This window comes from Eupeodes corollae, chromosome 2, assembly GCF_945859685.1.
Source record: "Eupeodes corollae chromosome 2, idEupCoro1.1, whole genome shotgun sequence".
In the NCBI taxonomy this organism is placed as follows: Eukaryota; Metazoa; Arthropoda; class Insecta; order Diptera; family Syrphidae; genus Eupeodes; species Eupeodes corollae.
Genome location: NC_079148.1, coordinates 106,230,678 through 106,255,476, shown reverse-complemented (window position 1 = coordinate 106,255,476; position 24,799 = coordinate 106,230,678). Strand labels below are relative to the sequence as shown.

Here is a 24,799-nt window from a genome sequence, read left to right as displayed (position 1 = left end):
TCTCACTGCATCTTGGTGACTTATCAACATTTGGCATTATTTTTTTTTTGCATTCGGGCTTGGTACCATAACGCAAGTTATTTAACTATCGTTGTTAACCGAGAATAAAGCTATAGACTTAACAAAACTGGTCCATGCATTAAAGACTGCCGCATGCTGCTAGCCGGCCGTTCGTTGTCGCGTCACCCGTCGCTGTTCATCATTTGGCAGCCGTGTAGCAGTCTATTTACACGTGAAAAATAATTCAGACTTGATGCATGTTCTCAAAGTCGAGATCGAGAGCGCGAGAAATTACGTTATTTGAGGGGGTTGTCAAAGTCGTCGAACATGTAGAGTGGCGTCGTCGGTCGTTCGTGTCGTTATGCTGGTCGGCTGGTAATGTATGGTATCATAAGGCGAGCATTGGTGACGGAGGCACGTCAAATGGGCAAGTATCTCAACGTGTCTAGGCTTTAGGGGCTAGGATGTATGTTTGTCACTGTAAACTATACAAAGTGGTGGCCTAGTACATACCTACTTTTTTTCTAATGCTTGCCCTGAGGGTGTTCAAAAAATAGGTATATGTACCTTTTTTTTATTTTTAGACAAGAGCTGAAAGGAGATCATTAAATGTGTACCTCCGTGTAGGACTAGGCTAGGTAATCGTCAAACCTCGCCGACCGTCGTCGCCGCCGCCACTCTGCATAGACGATTGTAAGTGCTACATGCATACTATTTAGTTTGTTAATTGAAATATGTTTAGGCTTCTGATTAGAAATTTGATACCACATTACTTAAACATTTAGCTTAAAAGGGATATAGTTAGAAATTTGTTTGGATAATTGTTTAATTTAAGTTGTTGGGATTCAATTTTTCATTAACTATGAAACATTAATTTCTTCCAAAGTGTTGTAAAAAAACATTAGTTAGTTAGTTCAGTTTTTATTTTCAGAAGTAGCCTTAAAAACATTTATTAGTCATAAGTTCAGCTTGTGGGCTTTAAATAAAATACTATACATTCAAATTTTCTGCATACATGACTAAAATAACAATTCTTTTCTAAATACTACCAATACCCACCGACACAACAAAGTATTTAATTGTAATGCCGTCTGCCCCCAAACTGTTGTTAAGAATATAAGTTGTTTATGTAAAAAAGAATTTAAAATTTTATCCTACAATGTCTCAGGATTAAGCAATAAATCTATTTTTACTAATTTTTATAATTTTATATGTATATTTGATATTATTTTCCTATACGAAACATTTATCACCGAGTTAAATATTGATATGTACGAAAATAAATTTTCCAACTACGAACTTAGGTCAATACCAGCAACCAGAACTCACACGAGAGGAAGAGCAAGTGGAGGACATATCTTTGGATTTAAGAGAGATCTTAACATTTATGATTGCAAAATCGAAACTTACCGTTCCTTGTTATATATAACTATGAAAATTGATAAGAAAATTGTACGTCTTCTACCAACCTACTTGAATTGCAACAATTGGGATTCCGATTTCGAGAACCTACAAGAATTCATGATATGTGGAGGTGATAGTTCAAATGTACTACTTATAGGCGATTTCAATGCAAGAGTGGGTGATGATGAAGGTGCTGTTAACAATCGAGCTGGAATCGAGAGAAACTCAAAGGATAATGTTAGAAACGCCAATGGTTATAAGCTAATCGAACTCTGTAACTCTTTTGGTTTAAAACTGCTAAACGGAACTAGCCGAGGTGATCAAAATGGAGAATTCACGTTTGTTGGAGGGCAAGGTTCTTCCGTCATTGACTATTGTTTTATAGGATGCGAATGGAATAATCATGTTGTCGATTTCGAGGTATTAAACGAGCCATTTTCAGACCACATGCCGATTGTGGTTTCCTTCAACCATTCAGAGGTAGCTAATGTCACAACCACAAACATGGAACTCCTCCCAAAGATAGTTTGGCATAATAGCAATGAACACTCCTATAAAGCGAATTTAGATGAGGCTCTACAAAATCATGAAGTTGCGAATTTCAACGATCTAGAGGAAATAATTAAGCAAGCAAATCCTTCCAGCAGATTGAAGAAAAAACGCATAGCATTCAAGGATCGCTGGTTTGATGAAAGCTGTAAAAAGGCAAGGGATGTGTCCTATGCCTGGCTAAAACTATTCCGTAAAGCCAGTACCAGGTTTGCCAAGGAATCGTATTTAAAAGCTAATCAGAGATTTAAAAACCTATGTAAAGAAAAGAAGAAACAGTTTTTCGAATCTGAGGCGCTTAAAATCACTCTCGCTATGAACTCTTCAGAATTTTGGACCCTAGCTCGCAATTTAAATGGTACTAAATATATTATTGACAACAGCTTAAGCCCGCAAGTTTTGCAGTACCATTTCCAGCAACTTTTAAACCCAACATCAAACGAGATATCCAAGTACCATTACGCCCCACCTAACTTTCAAGAGCCTATTTTAGATTCACCTATCACTATACAAGAAGTTTCTTCTATTGTCAATGGACTCAAGGATGACAAAGCAGCTGGATCGGATAGGATACCTGTAGAATTTTACAAGTACGGATCGAATAATCTCATTCAGACGCTAACCGGCCTAATTAACAGCGTCATGGAAAATGGTGTAATACCTGAACAGTTTAAAGAAGCTTTAGTGTTTCCCATTTACAAGAAAGGTTGTGCAATGAATCCTGCGAACTACAGAGGTATTTCCTTTCTAAATGCCTCCTATAAAATTTTCACTTCAGTACTTCAGAATCGGCTCAAAATGTGGATTTCATCAAAAAATCTCTTAAGTGAATTTCAGGCGGGCTTTAGATCGGGCTACTCTACTATTGATCACATTTTCGTGTTCAAAAGTATTGCTGACTCATATCTCGCAAGAAGTAAAAAGTTGTATGTCATCTTCGTGGATTTTAGAGCAGCGTTCGACACGGTTGACCGGGATGCCCTAATGTACAAGCTGTACGGGCTTGGAATGTCCTTAAAATTTGGTCAACTCATTCAAAATATTCTGGTGGTATAGAATTTGCGGAACTGCAAATTGAAGCCCTTCTTTTTGCAGATGATGTAGTGATGATGGCAAACTCACCTGAAACTCTACAGTTAATGTTAAATAAGCTCCAAGAATTCTGTAAGTTGTGGAATCTTATGGTTAATCCGGATAAGTCCAAAGTTATGGTAATTCGAAAGGGAGCAGGCAGAATTAGTGCAAACGAGAAATGGTATTACGAAGGGAATGCTGTTGAGGTTGTAAAAGAATACAAATATCTTGGTGTACTATTCACACAAAATATGAAAATGGATAAACATTTAAAAGATAAATTATCTAAGGCGAAAACTGCAATAAACGCTACCTGGAAAAATTGCTTCAACAACAAATTCATAAGGCACAGTAGTAAATATCGGGTCTTTGAAACTGTAGCAGAATCAATCATCTTTTATGCTGCACAGGTATGGGGAGGTTCAGAATATGAATCGGTTGAGAAACTTTTAAGGTACTACCTGAAACGAGCATTCCAACTCCCCCCCAACGCACCGAACTATATGCTTATGATTGAGACTGGATTGCCACCGTTACTAATTAAAACACTCAAACTACAAGTTGACTATGTTCTCCGTGTCATGCAATTGCCTGATCACCGGCTCCCTAAGATGGTCGCCATTCAAGTGGTGCAAAGCAAAAGAGGATTTTTTAAAGAATTGGAATGTTTAGCTGAAGAGTGTGGATTTGTACTTGATCATTTTATCAAACACATATATAGAGTTTATATTGTATTGTCAATCTGGCAGACGGCAAATGCCATGCTCAAACGATTTTATGTATCCTAAATATTGTATTCAATCTCTAAAAAGAAAAAAATATGAACCAATAAAAATCTAATCTACTACTACTACTATCTACTACCAATAATGTTGGAATTGTAAATAGTCAAAAGTTGAATAAGTTTGTTGTTTCTGATATTTTAAAAGTGTTGTAGTTCTTATGGACTTAGTCGCACACTTTCCACAATGCTTTCTTTAGTCCACAAGATTGATAATTGATTCATTTCTATGGAGTACATTTTTGTTCTTAATGTTACAGCATTATTTTTACAGTCCGAAGTTATATTTAATCGGCATCTAAGCTTTCAAAACAATTTTCCTTATTTTTGCCTATTTCCGTCAAAGGTGGTAACTGTTTAATTCTATATAATCTATTTGAAACAAATAAGTATCCTATTTTGTCCCATGGCAGAATTTTGAAAAACAAAAAGTCTGCGAAAGCAATCTTCAATTCAATTAAATTGTAACCAATAAATAATAGTTTTGATCAAAATATTTCCAAAACCATCCTATTATGTCATCCGTTCCAGCACAAAATGAACTTTTAATTGTTTCTGTTTTTTTTTGTCAATTTTCAATCCTTCTTTTCGCTAAATTAAAAAAAAATGTTCTATCTTCAAAATGGTCCTCAATTTCAAGGAAGGGATTTTTCAACGAAACTTTTCATAAAGTTAACACATGCACCCCAAATTAGGAACATTTTGAAATTGTACGAAAAACTAAAATTAAGATATGACCTAAATTTTAAAACAACATTTAAAATACGTCTTATACGTTAATTTAAAAAAAAGCACACATACGCTCAGGTGAACTTTTCTGTGTTCAACAAATCAAAGATTAAAAATGAAGGAATTAACAGCCATCTATATTATATATTATTTTAAAAGGTTTGATTCCGATTAAAATAGTCGTATTCTATCAATATGAACGGAATAGTATGGCGCCCATACGACCGAAGCGTATTAAAGAATTGGCCTTTTATTGTACCATTCCCAAAATTGATTGTTTATTATATTTTTTACAATACTTAAAAGAGTTAATAATTTGAGCAAATTTTAAGTCACCTGTATAATAATCTATATAAAACAGAAGGCAAATCATAAATAAATAAAGTAAACAGCAATGGACCAAGGTGACTCCCGTGATGTACACCAGATTACTTTAAATTGACATAGATTTTGACTTATAAACATACATAAAGCAGACGAGAAATTGAAACAAATTCTGCCGCAGAAAGAGCAATTTGAAATAGCAAACTACAATTTAGCCAAAAAAAACCATGATTCTTAATTACATTTTTCTACATTTTAAGACCCTTTTTATAAACTGATATGAGTGTTTCCAAAAATCTGAAAAATAAGAATATTTGAGGAACCCGTTTAAAAGAAGAAGGAGTGAGCTTTTTGACAAATGACTGTATGATCTTTAAGAACTTCGTTGCTAAGTGTCGGAAATCCAGGAATAAATTCGTTATACTAGAATATAACATTATTACGGAATAATCAATGCATTAATGCCTTAATAGTGCATTTAGAAAGTCGAAACATTATTTTATGAAAATTATCTCTGCTTGATTCTATTTTTGTAAAAAAAACTCAACATTCATAACTTGCCAAGGCTCTATTAATAGAGTGCACCATCCGTACATACAAACAAATCAGTTAGACGCCGAAGTGTTGATCTTATGAAAAAAGAAATTACCAAAGATATCCACTGTTATTTCACGTTAACGTGGACCTTAATCGCATGGAATTTAAAATACGTTAAATAAAATCAAAGTAAGTAAGTGTTGTGTTGAGTAAAGCAACATTCGTGGGCTTGGGACAAATTTCCATGTTTTATACGTTCATACTGTTTTGAACAAGCCAGCTGTTTTAGCATTAAGCGAAACTCAGGTTGGTCAAAACACTGACCACTTGGAGTTTAACCATTACTTTTATTAAGCCGATAAGCTATAACCGTACATAAACATACGGATTGTTGATGCCCATCAACTTCTACCTCTGATCCTAATAAATATGCTTTTAGTGTATCATTCTCATGCCAAAAAAACCCCAGTTAAAGAAAAAAACTCTACGAGAACCGTATGATAAAGCCAGCTGAAATGATCTCAACGACTTCTTCAAGAACTTTAACATCGGTAACTTGAAATGGACAAGTTCGACGCATTAAATGGTTGCATGATCAGAAATTACGGCAAAAAATACTACAATGTCCTAAAGGTATTCAAAATGTCTGGTCATTTGTTAAAAATAAGCGCAACACTACTTCGTCAGTTCCTACGCTCCTCGTTTAAAATGACACTCCTTTTGTAAGCTCAATTGATATAGCCAATTTGCTTGCATCACAGTTTGCTGTTAATTCGATGCTGCGAATGAGTGACGTGTACTTCAAAGCTTAAATGATTCTATGGGACGAATCTTCTTTCGCACTCGTACAGTTGCTAGAGTACTAAAAGATCTTGACATTCACAAATCCACTGGCCCAGATAGTATCCCCGCTATTATTTTGAAAAGGTATTCTTCAACTCTGCCCTATTCTAATATCTCTTTCTGAGTGGGTGGAAAAATGCATTTGTCTAGCATGTCCCTAAAAAATTCGAATCATCCTCCCCCTTTAACTATCGTCCAATTACGCTTACGTCCCTTCTTTGCAAGGCCATGGAAAAGCTGATTAATTTTCACCTTTAGAAATATCTTCAATAACCGGCAGTGGAACAAATTTTTACATCGTTTTGATAGAGTTTCGCATCAAGCTCTCTTATCGAAAATGCGTGGTTTTGGTATTGATGAATCTCTTCTTTGTTGGGTTAGAAATTATCTTTCGGACCATCCAAGTGCTATTGGACGGGTTCAAATCTGATATCCACAATATAAATAATCTTATGTCGGAAACTTCTAACCCACTACATAGTTTGGCTGATGACAGTCCCCTTTAGATTTCCACATTGTTTTTAGATTCTCATCCCTATTTTTCGGATGTGAACTACCAACGGCAGCGCATGATAAGCTCATTAAATTCTGATCTTGACAGCATAGTTCAATGAGAGTTCAAAAACCGTGTAGAATTTAATGCTTCGAAAACTCAATGCTGTCTACTATTACAAAAGCGTAACCATCCCCCAATGCCATTATCCATGGGTGATACTTGTATCGAGGAGATTGAACAACTTATCAGTCCTAGGTATGTGCATCACAAACCACTTGTTGTGGAGTAATAACATATTTGGCATCGCCAAAAATGCTGTTAAGTGTTTAAGTTTTCTCCGACGATGCAAGAAGTGTTTTACCCCTTCTGATCTGGCTATAATTTACAAAGCTTTTATTCGTCTAAAACTCGAGTATAACTCTCATATAACCAATAACGTACTTTGAGTCTTCTAAATAGAATTGAAAAACGAGCTTCAAAAATGGTAGGAGATAGATCATTCTCTTACCGAGACATTTGCTTCTCTTGAACACCGCCGCAAGGTCTTAGTCCTGTCATTATTGACCGTTATTTTTATACACAATGCTCTAGTGAAATAGCCGGTTGCATTCCTTCCCTTAAACAAATCCACCGTAATACCCCACTTCTAGGAATGCCCATCAGTTTACCCTTGAGCCTAATTTCAGATGTTCTGTTAGGTACAGAGATTTTTTCTTTAGATACACTACGCGAATTTGATTTACCAGGCTCAATATTTCCCACTCATTACAATGTGCAGACATTGAAAACCAATGTGCAACGGTATTTCCTCTCTAATTCTATCCTACTTTCAAAATTGCTCGCACTGTATTTAATCATTATAAGGGTATTTATAACTCCCTTAGTGCGGGCACAATATATATTTAAAAAAATCAATTTTCTAAATGTTTTATATTTCGTTGTGGCAAGGTAAATGATGTATTCATATGTACATATCAGGATCTATTACTCAACCAAACGAAAATATCTTAATTTGAATTTCTACTAGCATTTTATCTTAAATTTAGTTTTCAATGATAAAGATATTCCGAAATATTTATTAAGTCTTTTTGACTTCTTGTACAAAAATACCCTAAGCCCTTTCAACAATTAAAAGAACGACTGTGATAACTTTTCTACACGTTGCTAAAATCAACGCAAGCTCGAAATTAATATTAATTTTTCTTATCTCTTATTTATTTAAGTCGATTCAATAATGAATTTATTTAATCAGATGAAGTTAAATTTGCATGCCTATAGATACCTGTGCCTATTATGCGCCTCTATCGATAGCAGCCAATTCAATTAAATGCGTCCATTCACATTTCAAAAATATTCGACAGCCAAGGAAACGCACCGATGATGTAGGCCTACAAAAATATTTTTTTTTTTTCCTGTGCGCGCGAGCTGTGTCGGCTTTTCCTTTCGATACGCTTGCACTTTCAATAATTCTTGGCATTCGCATAAGTCTATCCTCAAGGCAGCCTCTATAAGATCAAACATTTACCTCAGTCTTGTAAATATCTCACACTCCATAGAGACAGAGATCTAAGACTATATCATATACACACGACGAAAGAGAAAGATATCCATACGCAACGCGCAACTGTTTTGAATTAAATTTAGACCCGAATATTATATTATGCCACGCCTTAAGCCTTAAAAAAAAAACAGCCTTCACAGCCTTAAGCCTTTGCCTGCCTTAGCTTTAGTTGTTTCTTTTAGCTTTTGTCTTTTATAACATAGAAGGTGTATTAAATTGATGTCAACTCATGTAACTACAAGACACATACTCGTAACTTTTTGGGAATAAAAGCTGGGCTCATTGTCGATTCGGCTCTAGATTATTTAAGATTCTAAACGTTGCTGCTTGTACGCTCGCGTACCTATAATACTCTTGACGTAATCTCAGCAATAAATAGACGCTGTATGTAAGTTCCGCTTATTGGTGGGTTTTAGAGGCATATGGCTGTAAAAGTGTGCTCGAATGGTTGTAAATTGTCCATTGATACGATCATTTGGTTGGTCTTAGTTTTATATTTCTTGAAGTGGACAAAAGTCATAGATAAGCCTACAAGTTTAAGTATGGAGTAGTCTACGGAGACTCACTCAGACTTAGTGTATTCCACGTGAATAATTCATTGGATGTCAGTTATGTAAGAATTATAGCTTCGATTTATTTAATAGAAATTTTTAAGTATTGTATATAAATTTTAAACGGATATCATTATTAACAAAGCAATTTGTTTTGCAAGTTAAATGGAGGACATCAGACTTTGTATGCATCTGTTTTTTTAAAGTTGAATTTTCTTGCATTCAAAATAATTAAAATAGTTTATATTTGACTGTTTCTACAAGTCTTTATGCAATGTCGCTTAAATTTATATTTCTTGAAGTTGATTGTGATTTTTGTAGAAAAACAATTACCGTAATATTAACGAATTTTTACATTTTTCAAATTAATTTAAAAAAGTTTTTATTTAAATCAGCGTACCTATAGATAACGCTCAGCCCTCTATTGTGTACATAGAGGAAAGCTTCGGGCAGAATGTTGCCGCGTAAACGTGCACTTTCGTAGTACTCATTGTTAGGGTGGTAAGCCCCAACAATTAAGCTGTTAGTTGACAAAATTGCTTTCGCAACGTACCCCTACCAAGCCTCAGCAGCAAGAAATTATCTATTCTGTTTATGTTGACTCTGTTGCACAGAATCTGGTTGGAATAGTAAAGTTTGTAGTCCGACTCTGGTGTTCTGTGTAGTCCAAGGCAACGCTCACAGACATTGTCTCTCAAGCACCTGAATCTTTTCAATTTGAGATGGAGCAACGTTTAACCATACCGGGCACCCATAGGCAATCATCGGCCGAATAAGAGCCATGTTGCAAATAACCTTCACTCTGCTGTCAAGACGACTGCTAAAAAACAACCATTTTGTCAAGGTAAAGGCTGCCCTAGCTTTGTTCAGAGTAGCACTCATATATCTTTCGAAATACAAGTCCTGATCCAAGCAGATGGAAAGGTACTTTACTACACTTTTATTCGCCAGTGGCTGTCGAATTGGTCCAACGATGACTCGATTTTTCCAGTTCTTTCTCGTATCCCTTGAGGCTCAATACAACGGAGTCCTTAAAATAGTTTCGCATTTTTGAAGGTTGATTTTCAACTTCCAGTCATCGCAATATTGCTGAATCTTGTCGTACTCACCCTGCAAAAGTGTCTTGATAACCTCAATTTTCGCGGCCGTTCTATACGCTATTAGGTCGTCGACGTACGCTACTGGATGAGTCAGACTTGCTATCAGATCACTTAGTCCAGTCAAAAAACGAAAAAAATTGCCTTCACTTAAAAAAAAATCCAACGGTTTTAAAACTTGGAACACTTACTAAGTGATGTTTGGTGATGACCCAAAAAAGAGTTCCCAAGAATCGTGAGCTCTAGCTAGCGGCAGTTAAGAGAAACATTGTGTTTTTTTTTCAATTTTCACGTTTGTCTCGAAAGCTATTTGTCGTATCAAAAAATTTTGTCCCACAAAATTAAAGCTCATTAAATTTTATAAAAAAAGCTTTGATGATTTAGTTTGTTTCTGTTATAGTTTATAAAATAACTCTATCGGCAGTGAACAGAAAAATATGTTTTTTCGGTTTTTCGGGTTTATCTTGAAAACTATTTGACGTATCAAAAAATAATCTTTTACAAAATTAAAGATTATTAGTTTATAGTTTGTAAAATAACTCAATATTCATGGAAGGAAAACATGTGATGATTTTTCAAATGATGACGATTGTGTACCTAAAACCCTAAAACAGAAACTCTTATACTAAAGAAAACGTACATTAAAAATAGGAAAAGGAAGTGCATCGCAATAGGGCATAGCATTATATCAGTTGTGCGTCCCAGGTAATGCATGTCTCCAATGCTTTGCAGCCTTGTCTTATTTATATACAGAAAGCTTATTTTACAGAATTTGGTAAACCTTAGGGTTTTCTGCTTCATGTTATGAAGCTCAGTTGTTGGATATATATTGCCACATGCGATTCAGATTCCAGAGGTTCATTTAACCAATTTGAGTTAGATAGATTAAATACATTACATTCTTTGAGCGAAATAAGCTGAGTACTTTCTTTGGAAACATTTCAGAAAACAGATGACGGATTAAAAAATTTAATTTTCGAGAACGTGAATGCGTGTTCCGAAGAAATGTTACAGCGAAAACCATATGACACTCTTTGGTTGGCATCAAAGTTTATTGGCATTTAAGATGTTCCAGGGTGGAAAGGGTACATGCAATCAATAACAACAGGCTTGTTTAGTACAAAAACTAAAATCATTCCTCTTCCGTTCATAAACTCTCCACCGTCCGACTATAATACACTTTACACTGCATTGCACTAGGCAGTTTGTGTTGCAAAATTTTACCAAAAATGCCTAGTGATAACATTTGACCAGCCTCTTCATATACAAAGTAAAGAAATCATTGCCGCGTAGTCAAATTTCTGATAAAAGGAAATGGCCTTCAAGTTAATCAGCATCGTTGGAGATGATAAAGTAACTTGCTACAGATGTTAATTCTCTAGGCATGCAGGTAATAAGCCATACAGTAGGCCAACGAGTTTCAGAAGTAAGAAAGGACATCAAAATTGAATACTACAGATTTTTTGTGGATGATGACAGACACGAAAAAAAGCATACCATATTTATTTAGGAAATTTAATAAGATTTCTTTTCGTGAAAAAAAACAAATGTTTTCCTTAAATGCCAATTGCAAAAAAATAATACAATTTTTGATACTACAAGAAGTTTTCGAGATAAACCTGAAAAACCGATAAAAACCGTATGTTTCTCTTCTTCACTTGGCTTGAGTTATTTTATAAACTATACGAACAAAATCATCAAAGCTTTTTTTATAAAATTTAATGAGCTTTATTTTTGTGAAATAAAATTTTTTGATACGACAAAAAGTTTTCGAGGTAAACGTGAAAAACTGAAACAAACTCCATGTTTCTCTTAACTGCCGCTAGAGCTCACGTCGGATTCTTGGGTCCTTTTTTTGGGTCATCACCCGACATCCCTTAGTAAGTGTGCCAAGTTTCAAAACTGTTGGATTTTTTTTTTGTGGTGAAAACCTTTATTAACTGGACTATTTGGTGTAAATTCTGAACAAGATTGCGAGTTTACCAATTTTAATATCGAAGATTTTGGTAGATGTTACATTTCCAATTTTGACAACAAATCGTCTACCATTAAGCATGTCATAAAGCATAAACAACAGTGGTTTACTTATGCCAAGTCAGGTCAGCTTTAGATACAGACCCTCCATACGGTCTCGAAGGCCATCTCCAAGTCAACCAGACCAGTTCCTGTATTAATTTAACATTTAAAGTCTTGAAACCTTACTCTTTATGCAAGATACAGATTGTGCAATGCCAAGTTCTTTAAATCAACTAGGAATAGGCAAATCTGGGTTCTCTCAAACTCAATCCGAGAAGAGTTTTTCATGACGACGAAAAAGTGAATTAGTTTTTCTAACTATATCTCCAAATGATCTTCGTCATTTTTGCATTAAATTGTATACAGCTATTTCAATGCGTTAGTTAACAATAAATCATTCCAATTCTAGTTATGACGCAGTTCTTACTCGTAGTTCTTAAATGTCTAAAGATGACAGGTTCAAAAATTACTAAATAGCAGGCTTTTCAAAATGAAAACCCTTATTAGAAACCCCCTTTATTTCTAGTGACAAAAACCTATTCCATTACATTCACAACCAAAAGTTAGGCATAAATCTAAAAAAAAAGGAACTTAAGGTATCATGCTATTTAAGTGCTCTAATCCTACCAGAACACATAAACATAATTGCTGAAACTCCAGAGTATTATTTCCAGCAAAACCTGTAGTTTTCTTAGCTTCACTTTTTGCTCAAAATAAAAATAAACGTTAAGAATAGAAAAGTAATTTTTGAGCTCATCATTTAGAAGAAAAACAAATTTTAAATTCACAACTAGAGACTTCGAAATAACGAAACAGAATTGTAAAGGGGAAATTTTGAGATTCCAAACTTGTTTTTCAAATCAAACTTTTAAAACAATTGTTGTTAAAATTTAAATATTAACAAAACATCAAACACTTATAATCCTAATTGAATGAAATTTGTTCATGCAATCACTTATTCGAAAAGTGTGCTCTAGAGCTATGCACAAAATATATTAACCCCAAGTTAAAGAATTTCTTCAACTAATAAAAATATTTTTTTTATGGATGCATCTACTACTGTTTAATTATATTATAATTCTTGTGGCTAATTAACTATTACTATTTCAACTATAAATTTCTTATGACAACTCTTATAAATTATTATCACTTTTACTAATTACGAAAACAAAGTATTCACACGAATTTTCTAAAAGAATCGAACTGGTGCTGGAGCTACAGGAACAGCTGGTCTTGGTGCAACCAATGGTCCTCGCTGAACAATTGCATTGAAACCATTGATGGGATCAGCAGTGTAGATGACAGTACGAATGGTACCATCAGGTTCAGCAACCGAGTAGGAACCCTTTACAACATCTCCTTCCCTGGTTTCTTGCTGGCTCTTGCTATCTCCAGTCAAAGCATCTTGAACATTATAAGCAAAGGTATATTGCGGATGTGGATCATGTTCAGTGTTGATTGTAGCCACAGGTGCAACAGCAGGAGCAGCAAATCCTTGGCCTGCGAAAAGGTGACCACAGCTAACTGCTGATATTAGGACACAAGCAATTGCAATCTAACAGAATTTTCACAAATTAGTCTTTTGATAAATTGTCCATAATGATTTTTTCAACTTTACCTTGATTAAAACCATTTTGTCGATTTATTGAATTAAAAACACTAAGTTCCTTTTTTATAATTTAGTTCAACAATTGAAGTACAAATGATGTTGATATTATAATTTGAAGCTTCTTTTAAATGAAAAAATTCATCAAAACTTGTTTAACTGTCCCCACGCCCATTCAACTGACCCATCACATAAAATGGGACAAACCATATCACTTAATGTCTATTAGCACTAAATTGTACATAGTAGAGTATGTCATCATGACTTATTGCCCACCGTAATAATTTATCCGTATACTAAATCGATGCAACTTAACTGCAGATTTGATAATCAGAGCCAAAAGTGAAATTATTAAGAAAAAAAAAAAACCAAAACAAAAGTATTAGTATTCATAGCGAACGATCAAGGCCTTGCCATCACAACTTACCGCACGTACACTTCTTGTTTTAGACTTATGACGCCCAAACCTTTGCCGTTGGCGACGGCTGGCGGCAGTGACGGTGGTGATTGCGGCGTTTCAGAGAAAAACTTGCGCTTTTCATCATACATTGAAAAATAAACAACAGTGAGGCCAAAGAGTGTTTCTAAAGTTTTATGAAAAACTTTCCAAATTTTGAAGACCTTCTTTTTTTCAAGAGCACAATGGTCGAAGTTCCTTAAAATGAGAGATGGGTGGCAAGTCACACGCCTTATGAAATCAAAAACAAAATTATTAATATCTTAAGACAATTGAGACAGGTAAAATAGAAGAAGCATGGCTTTTTTAAGTTCATTCCCGCTACTTCTAGTGCTTGCCCTAAGGGCGGGTAGATTTTGAAATGGAATAAAACAAGTTGTGTGTTATTTTTTTATTTGAAAGGTGCATGTATGTATGCAGGAATATGACATCATTCAAATGCCCGCCTCGGATCCGAGTGCTCCAATTTTCAATGACTCTTTCTCAAAGATCCGGCTGAATTTGAACGATGGCCTATGTTTTGTTCACCTTCAGGGCATCGGTCGATTGTGGTTAGTTTGCATAGACCTGCGACTTCAAGAAACCCCACAAAAAAAGTCTTGCGGTGGCCAATTCACATCACCCCTGCGAGAAATCGTTCATGCAAAATGTCAATCGTGGCGTTTGCTGTGTTGCACGTGGCGCCGTTCTTCTGGCACCACATGTCGTGCAGGTCCATATACTAAACTGGTTGTTTCAAATTTGGCCATCAAACGTTGAAGAGTCGTATGTAAAGGGCAACAACGTCTACCGTCAAATGGACGCAATGAGCGCAACGTTTGCGTTAACGAACACTCATTTTCATAATAAAGCTTTATCATTTGAACGTGCTGTTCTATTGTGGAACTTGCCATGATCATTTGGCATAAACAACTGAATAATTAACAAAAGATTTGACAGATGTCACCAAAACAAAATGGCTGCAAGGGATTGCCAAAATCTAGCCGAGCCAATTGAAAAACCCTTTATCATAGCGAAACTAAATTTATTTGAAGCCCTTTGAATTGGCATTATAAACCTGAAGGAATTATTGGGATTCGAAGATTAATTACATTTTTCACGCTTTCCAATGCCGGTTAAGATATTAGCCCTAATAATGTTTCGCCCAAGTTGTGTGACACCACCAAATAAAACAAGAAACGATTGACAATGGTAATATGTCCAAAAGCAGGAAGCACCTAATAATAGGCTACTAATTAGTGTTCTAAAAAGGAATATATCAAATATCTCTGATCGTATTTTACAAGAGAAAACAGTAGAAAAGATAATTAAGTTTTGTATGTTTCCACCAAAGGTTTATCTCATTTTAGATTAAATAAATCTACTTGGTGTTGCCACCGCACAAGAAGTTTTAAAAATGATTAAGTTTGACAGCACTTTCTAAAATACAAATGCTGTTTCGATGTTTCTTATGAAATGCAAGTGAAATAGGTTGATACCGTGTTAAACAATGAAGAACTGATCAGTTCAGCACCATATAAGAATATGCACCCTACTGCATGTGCAATTTGTTTTTTAATTTGATTGAAACAAAACAATATTTTTGTACACAAACATGAAAAATAAATAGATTATAATGCATTTTCTGTAAAACCAACTCCTCCGCACTGGTTTTTCTTCACAAATTTTGTGAATCAAGCTCATTTCAAATCGATTCAGGTATATAAAGAATTGAGGTGAGCTTCAAGCTCGCTTTAACACGACGTGTTAATGTAGTAGTCTACGAACAAACCCTCTTCTTGAATCAATTGTTTAATGAACGTTTTTTTGTTATAGAATCTTAATTTCTAGATGTTTTCTAACCATTTCTTCTTGAAAATTCTCTTTCTATTTGTGTGTTCTTATTATTATTATACTGATAAATCTTCCTTCAGTTGTACCAATTTTTAAATACAAAAATCTGGCTACTGCCAATGCTTTTTCTTGGGGATTTTTTACTACACTATTTATAGAATGCCAAAAAAACACAGGTATTAGTTTACACAGATATTTTTGACCTTAATCCATTCCCAGCGGTTAACAATTGGAGTTGATCTAATTCCTACTTAGTCTCATTACTAGAAATGTGGATAAAATCAAAAACGTCTTGTTTCCGGTAATTTGACATTCGTCAAGAGCAACTAATGACATTTTCTTTCTAAATAAGATGTGAATCATAGCTGAGTAAATTTTTCATTTGAATAGAAGAAACCCTTGAATTGTTGTAATTGTTGAATAATGTTGGTATATTTTAAAATTCGAGTTTACCACCTCTTTTCGTTAACGCAATATAACAACATAGTCAAACGTGTCAAATTTTCTGTTTAGGGCTTTTGCGAGCAACATTTTCGACTAAATACAATTTTTTAAATAACAGTATTCTTTAGGATAAAGACAAGAGAAAAGTTAAAAATGGTGAAATGTTTTTTACGGAACTGAAATCAAACATTGGTTTGAAACTTTACTTTCTGTCATTTAAACGCCCTGATAGACCTCACTGTACAAAGTGTACCTAGCTATTTCTTCTACTGGACAATTTAAAATAATATAATTCATAATATATTTTGAAGACACCATCATACATTTTTATATGACTTACAAGCCTCGTGATCTACATAAAATCAATTTGAATAAAAAGTATCAAAATTTTTAATCACATAACCTCAACTCTTCATACATACTCCCTACCATTATCGAATCATACTTATGGGTTTCCCGATGAATTGCACAGACTTTAATATTATTTGTTGTTGTTTGTAAACGTAATTAAGTAAGGAAAGGGATTCGAATTGGCACGCTTTTTAATGCAACAATTCACGATTACATATTCGTTAATTGAATCGATTTTCAATTAGGAAATGAATTGGTGACTTATTTGAACTTTTGAGTTAAATGTGATGAGCGGTGGGTGGCGATAGCGGTGGCGGTGTTTTTTTTTATGCAATTTGTTATGTGATGATTTATACAATCCAACTAGTTGGATGTTTTTTAATTATGAATAAGTTTTTCATTTAAAAAGCAACGTCAAGGTTTGAAAGTTATCATTCAATAAAGTTCATCGATAACGAAAATAACTCGTTAAGTAAAAATAACAATCTAAAAGAATGGCATTCATCAAGGTAAGATATTCTTGTTTTATGTTTGCTCTTTGAAGTGAATTAATTTGGTTTGTAATTTGTCATTAATAAGATCGCAATTGTGTGCTGTGTCCTTGTGTCAGCGGTTAACTGTGGAGTCCTTTTTCAAGGTCAAAGATTTGCTGCTCCAGCTGCGGTAGCACCAGTGGCTGCAATCAACACCGACTATGATCCTCATCCACAATATACTTTTGCTTATAATGTTCAAGATGCTCTAACCGGCGATAGCAAGAGTCAACAAGAGACCCGAGAGGGTGATGTTGTTAAGGGTTCGTACTCTGTTGCCGAACCTGATGGCACTATTCGTACTGTCATTTACACTGCTGATCCCATCAATGGATTCAATGCTGTTGTACAAAGAGGACCATTGATTGCTCCAAGACCCGCGGTCCCTGTTGCAGCTCCATTTGGTGCACCAGTACCAGCTTTTGGTTAATGGTTCCAACAAATTTTGTGCAATAGTTAAATAAGTTTTGATTATTTTTTAAATAAGTTATTTATGAGTTTAATAAATAAGATTTTTTAATTTTTTTACTACATTGTGCATTTTGTATTTTTAACCATTGAAAACTATTGTAATAATTCGGATGTGTCAAATTGAAAATGTTGACATTTCTTTATATTTCTAGATCTCTAGGAAGTAAATCCATCACGTTTAGAAAGATAACATTGGTCCTTATGTCAGGATAAACTTCGTCGGAAATTTTAAATAAATTATGGTTTACAAATAATAATATCAAGATTTCCAGCAAACAATTTCGTATTACAGAAACTTTGACGGAACTACTTCAGAAAGTTTTCGACATGCATTTCTATTAAATTTATTTGCTTCCGCAAACCAATTTTTTCGTTGGAAGAAACAAGATAAAATGCATTTGGTTGCAATTCAAAGATAAGTCGGAGAAACTTTCCGAATATCTCGAAACGAAAACTCTTTGAGTCGTGTATAATCGGAGATCGCATTAATTGATTTTTTAGTCTAATTTCCATCTTTGTTCTGACTTTCTTTCCACCCCTTTCTAGATCGAATTCTGATTATTTTTCCAATTTGTATCATAATAAGTGTTTTGCGTTGATGTATCACACCTACACACAGTCCAAAACTATTTTTAATAGTTTTTTAGCCCATGGTATTCTAAACAAGTATTTACTGGTACCGGGAAATAAATGGTGCACATTTATCAACCGATTTCTTTAAACATGAAGAGGCTGGGATACAACCCTCACTGATAATGGCTCGTCCTTACCCGTTTGTAGATATGTAAAACTTTAACAAAATATTGGCTGATTTTCATTGAGGTGCAAAATTTTAAATTCTAGTATTGAGCCGAAAACCATTCCTTATCAGTTTTTTTTTCGATTTTCGTGTTTCCCAAAAAATGTTCTCAATGGAATTTTTCTAAAAAAATAACTTTTTTTTAACTTAAAATATTATGATTTTGTTAACGAGTCGAAAACCAAAACTGACAGCAGTACTCGCACACATTAATGGTTGAGAGTTGTAAATCACTAGGCCTTAGTTCTCAACAGACTTTTGCGCCACCCAATTTTTAATTATTCAGTAGCATTTTTGGAAAGTTTTTATTTTGCAAATAAAAAATACAGTGGATTTTTCTAAGACAATTTTCTTACGTTGACAAAAAACTTCAGCACAGAATGAAATCCTTTCGAAGTCATTACTCTCATTTATTTATAATATATCGAGGATCGAACATCAATTTTTACCAATTTGGTTTAGTACTTTTTGTAGACTTTAATTTTTATAAAAAGAAAACTGACAGTTGGATTTAATAAACGGGAGGACCAGCTCGGTCCCTAGCCAGCAGTCTCCAGTTTCGCACGCCAAGTTGGTTGAGGTCTTCACTCACCTGCGTGCGCCACCTAATTCGCTGCCTTCCTCTACTGCTCTTGATTGGATTCGAAAACTCTCCGGACTGGAGCGTTGATGTCCATTTGCTGTAAATGACCTAGCCTAGAAGTCGTTGATAACTATTTCAGTATCGCTGTACAGCCCGTACAGTTCGTCGTTATATCTTCTCCTCCATTCTCCATCTATGCATACGGGACCAAAAATCACCCGAAAAATTTTTCTCTTCAAAGATCCAAAAATGCTCTCATCTTTCTTTGACAGAATCCAGGCCTCAGCACCATATATGAGAACCGGAGAGGATTTTACTACTCAATTGCCTTCTAAGTCCAAAGAAGCAGCGGTTTGAAAGAGTTATTCTTCGTTTGATTTCAGCGTTGGTGTCGTTGTCTGAGTTTATAGCGGTGCCTAGATAGACAAAGTCCTCACCCACCTCAAAGTAATAGCTGCCATCGTGACGTTTTGTCCAAGACGTCGTTGTTCAATGACCTTTTTTGATGACAGCATATACTTGGTCTTGCCCTCATTGACTACTAAACCCATCTTCTTCGCTTCCGTCGCAATCCTCAAAAACTCTTCACTGACATCACGCTTTGATCTGTCAATTATGTCAATATCATCTGCGTATCTGAGTTATTGGATGGTCCTTTCAAAGATTGTGACTCTAGTGTTGACAATTGAGTTTTGCACAATTCTTTCCAAAACGATGTTGAAGAAGTCGCATGGCAGTGCATCGCTTTGTCGAAAACCTTTTTTGACATCAAATGCATCGGCGAGATCTTTTCCAGCCTTCATAGAGCATCGTGCACTCTTCCTCGTCATTCGGCACAAAAGATTAAGTTTGACAGGGATGCCAAAACTAGACATTAATCTGTAGAGCTCTTCCCTATAAATACTGTCATACGCGGCCTTAAAATCGATAAAGAGATGGTGGCTGTCGATTTGACGTTCCTGTGTTTTTTTCCAAGATCTGCCGTAGTGTGAATATTTGGTCAATAGTGGACTTTCCTTGTCTGAAGCCACACTGATAAGATAGGCCCTTATCAGTTTGGCTTCAGACAAGGAAAGGTTGTTCACTAACGGCTTCAGACGTTCACATAATACGGCAGAGAGGATCCTATAGGGAATGCTTCCCAGAAATATATTCTCTCTGTGTACAAATGTGTATTTGAAGTCGATATCTCTACTGGTTCTTGAACTATAGACGACGAAAAGAGGTTCCCGAACGTATGTAGACACGCACACATAGAAACCTCTCTAAAAATCTAGATTCTAGAGACCTTAAAACGTTTAGAAATGTCAAAAATTTCAATTCAACAATCGCGTCTCTGCGCAAAATCAAATGACGAATTGACCGAACTTTACAACGTTATATAAAACTGAAAACTTATGCATTTACAACAAACATCTGACTTATTAAAACAAAATATGTTATGGTTACAAAAACAAATAAATTTTACTAAGAAAATTGACGTATTTTACATTTTGGTAAAATTTTTAATGTGACTGATTTTCCTTAGAAAAATAAAAACCTACCAAAAATGATACTAACTTTTTTTTCTCTTTAAATTCAAGTTTTTTTTTGTCAAATGTGCATTTTAGGTGCGGGTTGCATCTTGCATTCCATCCTCGTTTTATTTTTACAATCATTTTTGTATATTTTAATCATCTCAATCACTGTTAAATTAAAATTGTTTTAATGTTGCAAACACTTTACACTCTTGAATTATAAAACCTTAACTTAAGTTGTGATCTTAATTGGTAAAAAACAAATTATATTCTGTGCATATAAAGTGAATCCAATTTCGAACTCAAATGTTCTAGACCACTTATTTTTGGCCAAAATAAAATTCGTGATTTATTTATGTACTTACATTACTTTCAATCTTCTAACATTATTAACTTTACGCACAAAATTATTATCTTTTTCCAATTTTTAAAAACTGCTTCACTACAACAAGAGCTATTATATCTCACACCTGAAAGGTTCAACGAATAAACTAAAATTGAATGTTTCACCCAAGTTGTCACCACAAAACATGTTTTGAAGAATCCTATTTTTGAAGAAGTGACACCTTTTTAAAATATAAAACAGAAAAAAAAAAATCCAACCCAACAATTTCGCACCATATAAATAATCTTCAAGCGCAAATTAAACGTAACATTGTTCAGTAAGTAAAATAAGTTAAAGATAGTAGGCCTAAGCTTGTAACATAGTTGTTGTAAATTTTGCAATTTTAGTGCACTTTGTTAACGCAAAAGATTGGCTTAGAAACAGAAACTAAAACTGAAATAGTAATAGTAATGGTAACAGAAATCGAAACAGAAACCTTCCATTTAACCGATATGTTTGACATCGCAGTGCGTGATGCATGCAGCATGCCACAGAAAACACAACCAATGCCTTTAATTATTATCACAAATCAAAATCTTACATCAGAATTGAAATCATTTTAAGACAATTCGGGCAAATTAATTACATATACATAGTATAGGTTAGGTATCTGCTGAAAGGCGGTCATCCATATGTCCGTCGCGTTGTTGGTCAGTAAGTCACTTAGTCATTTTGGACAGTCGACATGCCATCGAAGCACATACCAAACGGATACAAGGTCTGACAGGTGGTTTGCGTTTTTTCCTATTTCAAATTGAATCGAAACACTTTTGATGTTGATCCACATTTCAAACTCCAGATTTAGACAATTTTCAATGTTGTTTTGGTCAAAAATAGTAGATGTCTGGTGTTGGTGTCCCATGAAATGGAAAGGACCATTGACTTATTAAAAATCGGTTTAATTGAATGGCCATAGAAATTACTCAAAAATACGTTTTGTATATGTTCATTACAACATATTTCACAGTTAAAAGTATGATTTTTATTTTGGGTATTTGGATATGTACATATTTGACATGCGTGAAAAATGAAAGTGTAACTGCTTCTTTCTTTTTTCCTTATTTTCTTATACTTAACTTTTAATTGAGTTATTCTTTGAAAAAAATTCAAGGCATCATTAAACACTTAAGAATCAGATTTACTTTTTGATGGATTTTTTTAGGAATACTATAAGACTTCTACCATTTTATTAAGAAAAAACATATATTAAGTAAATCTGTCAAAAAAGGAATTCAAATTTATAAATTATTTGACAAAAATTAATACAAACTCAAAAGAAATATCAAAATAAATTAACTATTATAGGGTTTTCCATTAAAAGGTTTAATTTTAAATAACCCGATTAAAGGTTTTCCAATAGATACTTGACTTCTAATTCAATTGAAGAACTGGCGTGTCGTCGCTTCAAATGGTTCATCGTCTTCAGTTCATGACTCAGCCTGATCTTGTAAACCTTGAGTAAACCGAGATCCTAATGCGCCAGTTATAGCTATCACTGATTTTTATCATTGAAAACAAACATAAGAATTTTTGACAGGTCGTTTATAGCTATCATTAAAAATGTATGCTATTGAACAAAAATTTCTTGTTGAAATCCACCGACAAATTTTTACTGGCGGAAATCTGTCATTGAAGTTGTGTGAAATTCAAAATCAAATGGGGTGGCGCAACAGTCCGTTGTGAACCAGGGCCTAGTGACTTACAACTCTAAACCATTCCTGTGTGCGAGTACTGTTGTCAGGAATGGAAGGGACCTACAATTTAAGGCCGAATCCGAACGGCTAATTTTGAGAAAGCACTTTTTCATGACAAGAATTACTCTTGAAGGATTTGTCAATTCCTCGCAAGAGGTAGTACCCGCGAAAATTATTTTTTTTAAATTTAGCTGGCACAGGCAGGGATTGAACCCAAGACCCCTTGCATGACAATCCAACGCACTAACCATCATGCCACGGGTACTACAAGTTGTGTGAATTTGGAACATTTAATTATCAGCTGTTTAGGAAAATGAATTTCAGTCCGGAAAATAGAAAAATACACTTTTAGAGAAGAAAAAGTGTGATTTCCAATAGATCAGTATATAATTTTCATTTTTAATAAAGGGAACGCCATCAAATATCGAGTCAAAACATTTTCCGGATCGATTTTAATGATAGCTATTAAGAAATGTACGCCATAAGGTGGTTTGAGCGATGACCAATCTTCGAGAACGCCTGCTGTGGAATTAACTGACTTGGATTTTTTCTTACGGACGCTTGAACGGCAACAATATTTTCGACACTTCGACCAACTCATAGGAGTTAAAGGTCTTAAATATGCGGTCAACATTATCACAATTGTATAATTTGCAGACGTTGCTCTTTCGTGTACTTTAACATGACAAAATTGTTAACTTTACTAACAAGTTGGGTAGCCGTTAAGAGTTTCCTCTTCCTGCAATAGAGAAATTGTTAAGAAACGTTTGCTATTGAGACTAGTCAAGAACTAAAAACTTTGTAACCCATAATGTTGTAGAAAACCAAAGTTTGTCGATTTCTGTCGGTCTTTGGCACTCAGAATCCTTTAAACGCAATTTTTTCACGCTGAAGGCGACGACGAACCGAATTCCCCTGTCAGGCAGGATGATCCATTCAACCAAGACGACGAAAGTCAACAATCCCGTCATCTCGACTTAGACGAAGTAAAGTTATATCTAATCTGAAGTCTAACAAAGCCGCTGGAGCAGATGGCTTAAATGCTGAGCTCTTTAAAGCAACTGGAGATAATTTGGTTAGGAGCATGCACCATCTTATCTGTAGGTTATGGCCGGAAGAAAGCATTCCCCATGAATGCAACCTCAGTATTGTTTGCCCGATTCTAAAAAAGAGGAAACCCTTTAAACTGGATTAACTATAGAGGTATCAGTCTACTTAAAATTGGTTACAAAATCTTGCCTGCCGTAATACATATGTGAACGTCTAAACCCCATCGTCAACAACCTGATAGGTCCTTATCACAGTGGTTTTATACCAGGAAAGTCCACGGTCGATCAAATATTCACATTACGGCAGATCCTGGGGAAAACCCAAAAACATCAAATCGACACCCAACATCTTTTCATCAATTTCAAGGCTGCATACGACAGCATCTACAGGGAAGAGCTGTATAAAGCCATGTCTAGTTTTGAAATAACTTTCCAACTCGTTTTTGTAGGATGACCATAAAGTTTGGAAACAACTGTAGACAAGGTGATGTTCTGTCATATGATTTCTTTCAAGCATCTATCCAATTACTGGCATATGCCGATGACATTGACAAAATCGGAAAAACTCCGCGCGATGTCAATGGAAGTTCCCGATGTCTCGGTCATGAACGTCACCATCGACATACGTAACTTTGAGGTAGTTAAGGATTTTGTCTACCTAGGCTCTGCTATGGACGCAGAAAACAACACCAGCGCTTAGATCAAACCAAAAATAACTTGCTAAACAATGTTTCGTTCGGCTAAGAAAGTAATTGAGTAGCAAAACCCTCTCTCGAGGCACTTAAACTTCGCTATATAAGACCATTATCATCCCCGTCCTGCTTTACGGTGTAGAAGCATAGATTATGACAAAAGTGGATGAAATAAGATTGGGTGAAAAGTTCTTTGTGTGATCTACGGTCCCGTATGGATAGAAGGGCAGTAAAAAGAAGATGGAACAACAAGCTGTACAGCGATGTAGACTTAGCCAGAAGAGTAAAAGCCCAACGACTAAAATGGCTGCGTCACATAGAGCGCGTAAAACCAATGCTTCTCCGAAAAGTCTTCGAATCGACACCCACAGGGCAACGCAGTAGAGGAAGACCGCGGATTAGGTGGCCCGCACAAGTGGAAAG

General features: G+C 35.0%; 3 protein-coding genes across 4 annotated transcripts in view; 2 read left to right on the top strand and 1 right to left on the bottom strand.

Moving 5' to 3' along the window:
* The window catches only part of LOC129945900 (neurobeachin-like protein 1), a 136,867-nt gene that overhangs the window by 55,020 nt on the left and 57,048 nt on the right, over positions 1-24,799 (top strand). The window lies entirely within an intron of this gene.
* LOC129945918 (larval cuticle protein A2B-like) lies at positions 13,020-13,727 on the bottom strand. The gene is made up of 2 exons (XM_056055888.1): positions 13,581-13,727; positions 13,020-13,517 (listed from the first exon to the last, which is right to left on the bottom strand). Exons 1-2 carry the CDS (start codon positions 13,593-13,595, stop codon positions 13,152-13,154), a joined length of 381 nt encoding a protein of 126 aa, XP_055911863.1. The 5' UTR covers positions 13,596-13,727; the 3' UTR covers positions 13,020-13,151.
* LOC129945916 (larval cuticle protein A2B-like) lies at positions 17,006-17,717 on the top strand. Its single transcript, XM_056055887.1, has 2 exons — positions 17,006-17,162; positions 17,233-17,717. Exons 1-2 carry the CDS (start codon positions 17,148-17,150, stop codon positions 17,614-17,616), a joined length of 399 nt encoding a protein of 132 aa, XP_055911862.1. The 5' UTR covers positions 17,006-17,147; the 3' UTR covers positions 17,617-17,717.